The 13,728-nt window shown below is 37.8% G+C and overlaps 1 protein-coding gene across 8 annotated transcripts in view; it reads right to left on the bottom strand.

Moving 5' to 3' along the window:
* POU6F2 (POU class 6 homeobox 2) overlaps positions 1-13,728 on the bottom strand; it is a 351,623-nt gene that overhangs the window by 23,504 nt on the left and 314,391 nt on the right. For all 8 annotated transcript variants that reach the window (XM_051798733.1, XM_051798730.1, XM_051798729.1 and 5 more), the window contains one exon: positions 4,469-4,675. In XM_051798733.1, the coding sequence (XP_051654693.1) occupies positions 4,469-4,675 (207 nt within the window). The remainder of the gene's footprint in view (positions 1-4,468; positions 4,676-13,728) is intronic.

Genomic DNA, 13,728 nt, shown 5'->3' on the forward strand with positions numbered 1-13,728 from the left:
GAACCTGCTTTATGAGGTAGGCTGCAGAACAATAGAATGTATAGAAGGTGCTTCTGTATGGGCAAGAAAATAGTTATGAAAACACAAATTAGTAGGAAAGCTATTTAGGGAATTCATAGACAAGGATGTGTTTTGAGCCCCAGTAATCACTGGCAGCTGGATTCATCTTACCTAATTTCATTCATTGAAGAGTTAACTGATGATCCTAAAATAGCTACTCTAGCCCCCTCTCATGTCAATGAAGACAACAGATACCTTAAGATACCTACAAGAGATTCAACATATCTAAAATTATTTTATTTTGACAGCTTGAGTTGCCCACTGGACATGTGTATGTCTCCTTGTCTATGTCTACACCGGAAATCCAGTTAACCAGCTTACACCAGATACATAATTGCTTTAAGTCAAGCAAAGTGCATCCTTTCCTAAATTCTGTAGGACTGCAATTTCAAGTTCTTCTGTCAGCTCTGCTGTATTAACATTGTGTTGTTAAAGATATGAAAGAATACCTTGAAACAAAGTTTTCAAATCTGATAGTCAATGGCAATGCTAACAAGTTGTTACAACGAGCTCATTTGTTCTTGAAAACAATGTGCATTTGGCCATACAACCTCCATTTTGACAAAATCCCTCTCCAGAGGCATGGAGGAAGTGCAGAAGTTAAGGTTACAAGGTACTCTTCTATTATGGTACACAAAGAAAGAAACAAAAAATTAGGGAATAAATCATCCTTTTTCAAGAAAGGAGACTACAAGTAAAGAACAAAGGATTTATACCTAATTTTTAAATGGTTTCAGCAACAAGCAACTAAATATGGTAAACAGTGGTGAAGTTGAATCATCAGGAAGAACACATGAATTTCTTCAGTTAGTACAGAATACCATGAATAACTTACAGATCCTGTTTACAACATGCCAGGGGAGCATTACAACAGATGAAATACAGAGTAGATCAGTGCAAAGTGATTTGCATCAAAAGGAACCGTTTTAGAGATACACATGTTAACAACTGGGGAAGAAAAGATGTATTATGGTGGATACATCTACTTATTGAAAAAAAATGCTCAGTGAACAGAGAGAGAAAAAAAAGCAGGATGTTAGACTGTATTGAGATAAAGAAAGAAAATAATGTTGAAAATATTATAATGTTATTATGTTGAACAGTGATGAATCCTCGCTGTGACCACGGCATTCAGTTCTGATCAAAAAATCTTGAAGAGATTAATGTGGAAATTGAAACGTTTGGGAGATGGGCAGTAAAAAGTTTTAAAGGCAAAGAAAAACTTGTTTATGAACAGAGATAAAAAGGATACAGACTAAAACAGGAGTGCAAACAGCTGCCTGCTTTAGAAAGCCACTGCAATTTCTAGGAGAATTCTTGATGTGTGCACAGACAGTGCTTCTTAGATTAGCAAACTCTTGGAAAATAGTAAAAAACCTGAAGATTTACCTACTCAGTGTAATTTGAAGAGGAACAATCCCTACTGTAGGTAGTTTAAAGAACATAAATCAAAAACTTCTATTTATACTTAAAGACAAGAGGAATAGGGCTACAACAGACTTGCTCGTGTACATTAAAAAGCAACCTATTTATAGCACAGAAAAAGAAACACCACTTTACGCTACATGTAAGTAATCTATGAACTCATTTCCATGAGGAGACATTGAGGTTTTAGTCTGTCAAGTTTGAAAAAGTTGTATGAATAAATAACACATGTAGTCTACCTAAGTAAAGCTGACTAAAACCAATATCTGAGACATTTAAGTCTTCAGTCATCAGGCAAAAGTAAGCACTAGCACGCATTACTTAGCAACTGGAGCAGTTTACAAAGGTTCCATTACTGTGACTCAGCTAACAAGCAGCAGCTTACTATCATTGCTTGCAATCACCTCTTTTTCTCCTGAAGTACTCAGTTTCCAAGGAAGTGACAAGTTGAAAGTTAAACTAGGATCATCTGTAACTGAAACATTTTTACTACATTATTTATTTCCTGCATTCATTTCTCCATGACATTCTAAAAACTTTTCTCAAACTTGTGTTGTAATCTTTCCCCATTCTGAAGTTTCTTTCATCAAGTTACAAGACACCAAATGCCATGTGACACCATTTTCAAAAATATTTTGAATTCCTGCTGAGCCCTCTGGGTTTAAGCACTCACTCAATTCTTCTGAAAATGAGATTTTAAACTGTATGTCTAAATACGCTATCATTACCCAAACACTGCAGTTAGGCTAAATCTTTACCCAGGCAATAAAATAAACTCAGGGTCTCCTTAAACTTCATGTAAATCTATTCACTTTTCAAATACTACGACAGCTTGTATAGTACTAGCTCAATTGCTTTTCACTGTCCGTCAGCATTATTCCTAAGGGAAATCTAGCTCTCATACCTCTTTTCTACTCCCACTGAAATTCACGGCAAAATTTCCTCTGACTTCCTTCAGTAAAACCAGAAGAGCCAGTAGAGGGAGCACAAATACATACATTCTGTGGTTCCTATACAAGTAATAACAAGTACTATTTTTTCATATAGTGTTTGCACTACTTTTTTTCCCCTCCCCAATCAATAATACCATCTCGATCAAGCTCCAAGAGAATCTGATCCAAAGTAAGGAAACCATGTTATTTGGTGGCCCTTCCTGCAACCCCTGGGACCTCAGGACTCTGTGTAACAGGCAAAGGGTGAACCCTGTGAAACTGGTATTGGCAAAACAATGTTTTCTACCTCCACAGCACTGCTGGGCAGACCAGCTTAAGGCTCTTGGACGTAACCAATTCTCTACGACTGTTGATCGCTGCCTGGTGATCGTGTCACATGAGTGCAGAGGTTGGGTGAATTAGTACAATACATCATGATGTAGCTAAACAGAGCTTTCTGCCCTGCACCCCGCTCAGTCAGCAAACTGCAGCTTTCAGCAGTTTGTCCCTTTATCTGAGCCCAGCGCCACGAGCTGTGCAGAAAATGGTCACGCCTCTGTCCCCTCTCTGCCCACTGACACTACTGGCAGACATTGCCTGGAAGAAGTTGCTTTGTTGCAGGACTCAGAAGGTGAGTCCTGCAGATGAGAATGTCTCAGGCAATAGTACAGGTCTTCTATCTTCCGCTTTACTTCTAAATTGCATGTATTTCAAATGGGATCTCAGGATTGCTATGATTTTTGAGAGCTTCCCCCATAAAGGAGGGAAAGATCTAATCTCTTCAGGGGACTGACTCAGAAAGAAATACCCCACCCCACACACACCCAGGAAACCAAATGTAAACTCCTGAGTTTCTTATTCTATTGTCAAGCTTTCCTGTGTGGAGAACCCAAAGCCTGCCCTCCCAATCATCCTACTTTGTTTGAAACCATATATATGCAATGATTGCAAAAGCACTCATCAGTAGTGCAAGTATGCTCCCATTAAAGAAAATAGAGTTAGATAAATGACAAGTGCTTTGGAAAATGCCTCTGCTAGATACTACGGAGGATAAGATGGGGAAAAAAATCATGTAACCATTCGGATGTGGAAACTTTTCAAAACAAACAGAAAGTCACCTTAGAGATCCATTGGTTCTCTACTTCTAAATTTGAAAAAATCATGGCTAAGCTTCGCGAATGAAGATTTGGGAAAAAAAAAAGATAAAATCATTGGTTTGGAGTTCAGGGTGTCCTGGGATTTTCAACAGCATACAAGAAGCTGTTACCTGTGCTTAGAGGTGTAGGCAGGACTGGCAATAAAGTACTACCAGCAACAGAGATGCTAAGATGAACATTTAAGTGACAGACATTTTTATAAGTACCTCTTTGGTAATCACATTTGATGGATTTTCCATCCTCAATTTTGTCTCTTTCAGAGAAAAATGTGGGACTACAATTCCTTGCTCTACAGATGTAGGCAAAACTAATTAATTTGACTTTAGAATACTATAAAAAGAACAACAGAAATCTTTTGGGTTAATGTGGTCACTGGAGCCATCCTTAACTCTGTGAACCACCTGCTGCCTTACACTGAGTAATAATTTCCCTAAAATACTTTCTGTCTATGCAAATATATATAAACATATCTGATTTTTCAGTGAGGAGGACTAACAAGATTTTATATTTTTCCTTTCTTTCCTTGCATTTCAAGCCCCAGCCTACTAGGTGACCACTAACTAAGGTACTCAACTTCATAGGCCAGGTGGGTCTCCCCTGTCTCATAATCCTATTACACTTTCACTGCAGAAAATATCTCAGTTGGCCCTATATTGACCTTGAAAAGAAAAGAAAAAGAATAACTGGATAATTCTTGGATGTATAAGTAAATTATATAATATGACATTATTAATAACTACGTATATAGTATGCAGTAATACACTAGAAATTAATTTTTGTTATTAAAAATGACAAAGAACTGGGGGTTTTTAGAGAGGCCACAAGAGTGTCCTTGACAAGTAGAAGATTTCTGTGTGTCTGTTTTGAAAATCATTCAGTCTACAGACACTTTACCTGCTGGCCTGGTTTGAGCGGCGATAGAGTTATTCCCTGGGTATTGATCACTGGGAGTATCTGGTTGCCGATGACAGTAGCGATGATTTGACCCTGGGCATTGGTCAGTAACTGTGGAGTTATCGGCTGCACCTGAAGTCCCTGAGCTCCACCTGCCGCCTGGCTGGAGGGGACTGGATTAGGCATCAATGGGATTGTTCCAATAATCTGGAAAAAACAACATAGGGAAAATGCACACTTGCCACATATACTTACCACACGTGATTACTTATGCATGTTAAGTCAAACTTAGGTGAAATAAACACAGAGAGATAGGTAAGACAGGCTGAGGGTGGGAAACAACCATTCCTTCACTGGGGTAATGAGGACTTTCAAACTCATTTGTCATGTCACATTTCACCTGTACATTTTGCCACTGTCCACTGTCACCTGCAACAATATGCCGTGGCTGAGAATGTATGAAACAAATGCTGGGCCAAGCCTGGGGCCCTGCATCATGGTTTGTTCCCATCTCATATTTTAACATAGAGTGAAATAGATACAAATATCAGTGTTTTTGTCCTTCTTTCTACAACTCATCCGTACAATGGTACTAACTGTGTAATGCCTGTGTAATTTTCCTTGACTTACTGATTCCTAGTACTCTAGATGACCACCCATTACTACCATGAAGAAACAGAGGGATACTGGTGCCTTTCAGGACATGCCTTATTAAGATACATTCATAAAAATGCAGCCAGTTTTGGATGACAACTATGAAGTACAACACAACAGGAGGACTGATGTTAGATAAAATATATTAAGTAACATTTCTGGGGCAAGTACTTGCAGAAAGAGACACTTATGACATCTCAGACTTGGGAATACAGTGAATGTGACTGTAAAACTAATATTAGGATGAGATGTCAAACAGATGTTGTAAGAAAGCTTGTCAGTCAATAAGCCTCTAGGCTGAAAAAAGACATGCTGTTGGAAGATTCTTTTTACAAGTATTAGAACATCTGAAAAAAACTTCTGATAAAACTTGGGACTAAACCCAAACTTTTTGTTTATTTTCAAACAGCAACATATGAAGCTGGAGTCATAGGATTATTGCAATGGGAAAAGTAAAAAAAAAAAAAGGCAAAACACATCTCTATTTCCTTCACCATACTTCCTCTCTCTGTATCATAGCCAGCCAGAAAACATCTACCCTGTTGTAAGGCTTATAGTGTTCCGTCTCCAGAAACCATGCTTCCTCCTCTTTATCCCCAGCACCAACCATACTTTGATGGGTCCATTTTGGCCCCCACTAGAATGATCCCAGTTGCCCTAATCCCACATACATTGGCTAGTATAGACCTACTTGACGCTGAGAAAGAGGGTGGATTATGGCTGTTTTCTCCTTCTTTTTCCTCAGTGGAGATAGTCACAGGGCAGCTTTCCTCAGTCTGTCTGCTGATTCTCATTCCATTTGGGAGTTTAATAATTTTTTTAGATCCCTTTGTTTCTGATGTTTTGTTGAAACTGATCAACTGTTTCAAAGCCTTTAAGTACGTATGGAGAGAGGGATGGATGGAAAGAGAAAGGGAAGTATAGACAGCGCTAGTCACAGAGTAGTTTGCTCATAAAAATAGGCAGAAGTGTTTCTAATGAAAATCAAAACCAAGTTTGTTCCCAAAACAAATATATAAACCAAAACATAAAAAATTCCTATTGATTTCAACAATTAATTTAGATTATATCAATGGAATCTGTACAATACAGTGTAAAATTAGCTGTAAAATAACTGTTTACTGAAAACATCAGTTAGCTTTGAGGACAGACCACTAAGTTACTTTGTGCAAGTGCAAAACTAGAGAAACAACTCTGAATCTCTTGCTAAACATATAAAATGGATACAGATGTGAACTGTGTGGTGAAGAGTACCAGAGATCTCTGAGGACCTCTGCTTATCTAAGTCACCAGAGGTGAGACACAACAACCCCAGAAAATCCATCCTCAAGAAAGCATCATGCGATAACATCCAAGAAACTCAGGCATAGCTGGAGGGGCAGGCAGCTCTCATCAGAGGATCACCCTCTTCCATTATTAGGCTAAGACATGACTCGATCAAGTGACAGGGTCCTGCTGAGTGACTTCTCCTTCAGCAGTCACACCCCAATGGTGTGTCTTTAGGTTGGCTCAGCCATGAAGTACAGTGTGACAACTTAAACCAACTCCTGGAGCAAAAAGAGCGCACTTGGTTAGCTATGGTAGGTCAGGTAACAAGTGGTAGGTGCTGAAGTCATCATCAATTTACCACAATTGCCCAGTTAGAAGTTAGCATGTGAAGACTAGAGAACCATAAAGAAAAGCAGGACAGCTCTCCTGTGGGAGAACCTGATAAAATAGCAAGCCCAGCTACTAAGCTGTATTGTAAGAGCTGCATATATCAGTCTGCTCAAAAAGACTGTAAAGATACCATTTAAGTTCTTCTTAATGCATTGCTAAAAGGTAGGCAGATCAATAAAGATTATTATCCCCATTTTACAGAGCATGAAAGTGAACCATGGTGGAGCATACTCAGAATTAGTCTTCTAAGCTGGAATTTCCTGTGAGTTTCTCTTTGCTGATCATAGTACTTTAATTTTATTTTTTAAGGTGTCCCTAGCTGAACAGCAGCTGTTCATGGCTGTTCACTGAGGAGAGAGGCATTTATTAACATCATTATCAGATTTCAGATTGTTTTCTAAAAATCTGACTTTCAGCATGAATGAAATATAACTGCAACATTTTGCAACACGTAAATTTCTCACAGTTTCTGTGACCTAACATATTTATGGGCCACAAATATATACTTCCACTTTAATATAATCTCACCAAACACATGGAATAATTCTTCCTAATTTTATCAGCAGAGACGTAGTAAAGGCCTCCCCTTCCTTTGCCGTGTCTGTAAAGGACGCAACCTTGGAGTGTCATTACTCCAATGCAACTTTAACTATCAAGGTCCTAATCCCAGCAAAGCAAAAAATGCTGCGCTGGTGTTATCAGTAATAGAAATGTTTGCATTCACATTTAAAATGCATTTCTCGGACTGCAGTTGGACATTTCATAGAATGACAGTGCTGAAGTGGACAGTTTGTAAGGTCAGAAGCAGAAGGCTATCTATACGTATTAATGTGTGTCACACACCACAGTGTACAAGGCATGCTGTACATGCACACAGCCAGAAATGGAGCAGGGAAAACACAGATGGGAGAAGTGTTCCAGAAGGACAAATGAACAAATACCCTCAAGGGTGTTACTGTAGAAGCCAAGGGTAAATCCAAATGAGAAACAGCTCTTTCACTTCCTGAAACTTGCTGAGATTTCAGAAGGTTTTATTCCATTTTACACCGAACTCAGGTAAAATCTTGTCTGGTTACTCTTTACTGCATGCAGCTTTGATGTGGCTAAAATCAGATTCAGGTTTCCCCTTTCAAGTTCTCCCTTGTCCAAGTACCCTCTCCTAAATATCCTAACAGCTCATTAGTTCACATGTAAGGAGTACTGCAACTGGATCCCTACCTCAAACCTTGTGTGACGCTGAGCCAGATGCTCCTTCCTTTTAATTTTGGTATGAAATTTCATCCTGGGCCTTGCTAATCTGTCCTCTTAAATTATTGTGGAAGTTGAAGACAATTTATGGTTTCGATACATTTAAATCTCTTAAAGAAATAAAACGTCACAGGCTTGAGGCACTGGTGTGCCACAGTGAAGACTGTTTAATTGTCACTGATTTTCCTAGTTGGGAGGCATTGCTTCTTTCTAGGAAATGCTGCTGTTTCAGATTATATTTAAGGACAATTCAGGAACAGTACGTGACAGGGACTCATCTCACAAGATACTTATAGAATCACACAATCACAGAAAGGTTTGAGTTGGAAGGAGCCTCTTAAAGACCATCTAGTTCAACTCCCCTGACATGGGCAGTGACATCTTCCACTAGACTAGGTTGCTTAAAGCCCCATCCAACCTGGTCTTGAACACTTACAGGGATAAGACATCTATAACACCTCTGAGACACAGCAGAAGTGGCTTCTTACTCTGTCAGTGTTTGGCCTCAAACTCATAAACAATTCTACCTGTCAAAGGTGTTCTTGAGGAAAAAAAGTCCCACCTCCCTAGAGGTCCTCATCTACTAAAACATAATTTGAATACTTTGGGGTTTTTTTTACACTATGCATGTGACTTTCACAATTCCTTTTATACATCATACAATTGAAAGCAAACACTGTTCACAGACGAGCTGCAAAACAGGTGTTGTATGCAAAACAACAATCAGAAAGTTTTGAAGGTCCAAGGGTTAATTCAAGGGACCCCCTTGTCAATGCTTCTCTAAGGGAGTCAGGCACAGTAATCTGCAGAGCACTGCTGATTAAAATAAATGACACCAGGTTGTCTCTATCTGAGGTACAGGTTCTACACATAGGCACAAAATGCAGCACAGGTGGAAATTGTACTGAGATATTTAATGTAAATTCAGACCTCCACTTTTTTACATATACAGGGCCTGTGCTACCTGTTCTGGTAACAGAGTGTTACCAGAATTTTGGTGGAGTCAGATTTTCTCTTCAAGTATTCAGTATGTTTCTTTCATTTTTGTTTAATAGATTGATTAATAGATACATCAATTGTATCTTGAGCTGCTTAGAGAGAAAATTTTACAGAAAATTTTTAAAGTTTTTTTATATTTCCCAATATTAACTAAATTTTACAAGTCATTTGTTTCTAACTTTAAAAGGAATTTCAGGTCTTTTTTAACATCATCTAATATTTTCCATTGATTAATCTGTTGGTGTGATTTTAGCATTCTAGGATTTCAAGATATCTGAGATCGGGTTTCTTAAATCTAACAACTTGAACCTACCATTGCCAAGACAATGAAGAGGAAAAATCTCAAACCCTCAGCATATCAATAATATCTGCAAATGTTACGCCCAATGGCAGCATAATGTCCTAGCACTGATTAACTGAAGTCTAGTCAGTATTGTACCTTTAAATGGATTTTGGCCTTGCTCAGTAAAGGTTTCTTCTTAAAAATAAATTAGAAACATATGATCTCTCAAAAGTGATCCCTTAAACAAATTATCCTTAAGAAAAAATAACAAAATAATATCCATTCTTATTCTTTCTTTATATTTAATTGCTGTTGTGGTTTACTTTGCTGTAATATACAGGCTGAAACTGCAGGCAGAAGCTGAGTGACCGTTCATAACTTCTTGAGATAAATGTCTAATTGCAGCACCATTTACACTGCAGATACAAAATCAGATTTTTCATAACTGCATGAAGGACTAATTGCTGATTCCCAGTAGTGAGTCTTTTCTTGGGGCTCCTAATAAACCAATTGTGTTTTGACACTAAGTGAAGTTATTATGATACTCAAAAATGAAGCATACAGCTCTGTTTTATTAAGTTCTTCTCCCTCTTCTCTCATCAGAAACAGGGATGATGCCTTGCTTCACTGTGTTCCTAGTACAACCTAAGGAATATTATAAACTGTAGCCAAACGGACAGTTCACCAACTGCCTTTATTTCTGCTCTGAAAAGAGTAAGTAAAATCAAAGACCAACTACACTAGTTTGTTTCTACTGTCAACCAGGGCTGACATAAAAATAATATTGCCATTTCATCGGAAAAAATGTCTTCAATTATAAAAAGGAAAAGTTTTTTCAGTAGTATCATCAAAATGAACATCTCTCCAATTTTATCAATGTTACAACCATTTAAATATTAAAGGTTAATTATTCAGTTTTGGATAATTAGAACAGAAGAACAATATAAAAAGAAAACAGAAAAACAGGGGAAACATAAAAGAAACAGCAGAAAAACTCTTCAGCAAAATGAGATAAACCACCATAGACGCAATGGGGTGTTGGTGGATGAGAAGCTGGACATGATCTGGCAACCCAGAAGGCCAACCACATCCTGGGCTGTATCAAAAGAGATGAAGGGAGGTACTTGTTTCACTCTGCTCCCAAGTCCCACCTGCAGTGCTGCCTCCAGATCTGGAGTCCTCAGCACTAGAAAGACCTGTTAGAGCAGGTCCAGAAAAGGGCCATGAATCAGGGGCTGGAGCACCTTTACTATGAAGACAGGCTGAGAGAGCTGGGGTTGCTTGGTATGGAGAGGGTTCTGAGGGGAACTTACAGCAGTCTTCCAGTACCTAAAGGGGGCTACAAGAATGCTAGAGAAGGACTTTTTACAAGTGCATGTAAGACAAGGGATCTGCAATAGGACAAGGGGTAATGGCTTCAAACTGGGGAGGTTTAGACAAGATGTTAGGAAGAAATTCTTTTCTGTGAGGATGGTGAAGCACTGGAACAGGTTGCCCAGAGAAATTGTGGATGCCCCATCCCTAGAAGTGTTCAAGGCCAAGTTGGATGGGGCTTTGGTCTAGTAGAAGCTGTCCCTGTCCATGGCAGGGACGTTGGAACTAGATGATCTTGAAGGTCCCTTCCAACCCAAATCATTCTATGATTCTATAATTTTCTACAGTTTTGCAAACTTCTCTCAGAAGCTGCTTCTGTTGAGAGATATGTTCCTTCTTGTATGGTATCAGTATGAGTTACTTTAAGGAAATAATCTAAGAAGAAAATGACTGAGGAAAAGGTAGAATAATGAGAATCTGCACAGGATTCTTTAGCTTCTGTGCAGCTGCCCCTTTCTTAATCACAGAGATATTTGTAAATATATACACTACCTATATAAATTATAAACACATAGATATGTACATTTCAAAAAGATAGGATTTATTATATTTATATCAAGAAACCCAGCTATTTATATGCACTGTACTGCATATATGCAATATGCTGCAAATCTGCACACTGAAAAATTGGAATCATGAATACAAGCAATACAATTTGCAGACTTCTTAAGAAAGTAATGCTATTCCATCTCATTCTTTCAAGTAATGACAACATGATTCTTCAACTCATACAGGATAAGACCAAGGCTGCCTGTGTCTTTCAAATTAGAAGTAGTATCAATTCATGCAAATCTTGCAAATTTCCTTTGTTGCATTATATTTCCTGATGAGAACTCAGAAAGAAGACAAAACAAGATGCTATTATGAGAATAAGGCATTGAATAGTGACACCAGAAATAGGCACCTATGATACAACTCCTGAGTCACCGTTTCATGTAAGGAATTTTAATTTTCAAGTATTGTTCGTATATCGTAAAACATATTGGATGGTTTATTGTTTGTAAGTATCATAATGGAACCTTAAGTCCAACATTCTGCCTGACTTTCTCAGTGCTTTATTTTTTAGAAAATAATGTTTGTACACTAACATCAAACTATAAAGGAACACATTAGTCATCACTGTAGGAATTATGTGGTGAAATTTTCCTCAAGCAAACACTATTATGTTCTGGTAGCAGCGGCATGTGTACAGTTATAAAAAAGAATGCATTTTTTATCAAACATTGTGAGTAACACAATATTTTCTCATTAGAAAAATCTAAAGATACATAATTATCAGATTAAAGATTAAAAATTTTGTTGAGTGTCTGCTGAATTGTTCTTTCTAAACAATCTACTTTTCAGATTTAGCTTCTTTTTAAAAACAAGAATTAAGTCAGGCATAAGGACCCTTAGAAGTCATAGTTCTCTGAGTTGAGCAAAGCAACTGTTGGTTTTAATTAGGTTTACTGGTCCAAAGCATTGCTGAAAATCAGCTAATGAGATTCTTATGAAAGAATTCCTTATGTAAAATTATTTGATGGATATCTAGTATAAAGTATTTTAGCAATATTTTTGTTATGACAATAGATCCACGATATGTTATGACAAAACAGCCATAACATATTTCATAACATAGGTCATAACATATTTGTTATGACAAAATAGCCATAATTTCTAATAATGTTTGATGATCACAAAAAGAATTCACAAATTACTGCTTTTAGCATCTTACTGCTTTGTCTCCCAAACCACAAACAGCTTTCCTGATTGCTGTGCAGATCCTTGTAGGGTGTATACAAGCAAGCACACTTTTGTATGTGTGGTTTTAGTTTTTTTGTACATCCTCTTAACAACAGGAAGTAATGGTATTCATTTTCTCAGGAACTGAATTCAAAGCAACTGGGCCAACAGCATGAATTTCTAGAATTAATTACAATGGAAATATTTTGGTAAATATTCATTCACCTCTATTTTCTTTCCATGCGGACTGAGATTTTCATAGTTGTCTACAGAAGTTACTTGGCCTCTCTGAGGATTTCAATATCAACTAAGTATCAAGCATCTCAGAGATGAGAAATCCCTGCTCTGAAATAAAATTTCTCAACCTTTTCAAGTTGTCTGTATGGGCTTCATATACAAACCCTACCATTAATTTGTATCTTTAGATTACAAACAATTTAGAAGAAAGATTGTCTCTTCTGGGAAATAACATTATTTACTACTACTTCTCCTTCATAACAGAAGGAGTGGACTTGCTTTCAGCCATATCAGAATCTAACATATTGGACATACAGCACAAGAAAATGTAGGCATCCCTAAGCTTTGCAATACGCTTCTGGTTCAGGCCTTAGGGATTGATATCAAATGGGATAATAGGGTTGGGTATGTGTAAACATTATGCTAAGCGTAAGGGATTAAATATAGCTACATTAAAATCTACATTCACTACACATCTACTTCTAAAATCTATAAAAGTTAAAAAACCCAAAAAAAGCTCTCAGGCATCACTGCCATGCTGAGCTATTGAAGGATAGCTTGGGAAACAAATTGCCCTTTCTCAGCAAGCCTAATTAGGCCCAGCACAACGTGTGCCAATGTGATTAGGTTGCTTCCATACGTCGTAGTTTGAAAGCTCCCAAAAAATCCAATTTCCAAGTCCCCACAATTTGCCTCAGTGTAAGAGAAGTTTTCAGACAGACACAACTAAGTATGGGGAAAGGGAATTAATATTAAAATTACTAACACAATAAATATTATAATACATATATAGATATACACCAATTTTAAGTAAGAAAACTATAATAAAGAAACTTAAACTAAAGAATAAATAAATACACAGCATTAACACAATTTCTACCACCCCTGGACCCTCCCACGTCAGTTCAGGAGAAGTTTTCAGGGCGGTAGTTAAAGTCTCTCTCTCTCAATCGGGGTTTTGGGGGTCAGGCTGCACCCCCACCAACTGCTCAGCCTCCGTCGAGCAGCTCCTCCTGGACTGCAAGGGAACACCTGCTGCACCAGGTCTTCAACAGGAGCTACAGGGAGCCAAAGTCTTCCTTCC

Source organism: Manacus candei, unplaced genomic scaffold (genome assembly GCF_025592945.1).
Source record: "Manacus candei isolate 608988 ecotype Guabito, Panama unplaced genomic scaffold, ASM2559294v1 h1tg000049l, whole genome shotgun sequence".
Taxonomy (NCBI): Eukaryota; Metazoa; Chordata; class Aves; order Passeriformes; family Pipridae; genus Manacus; species Manacus candei.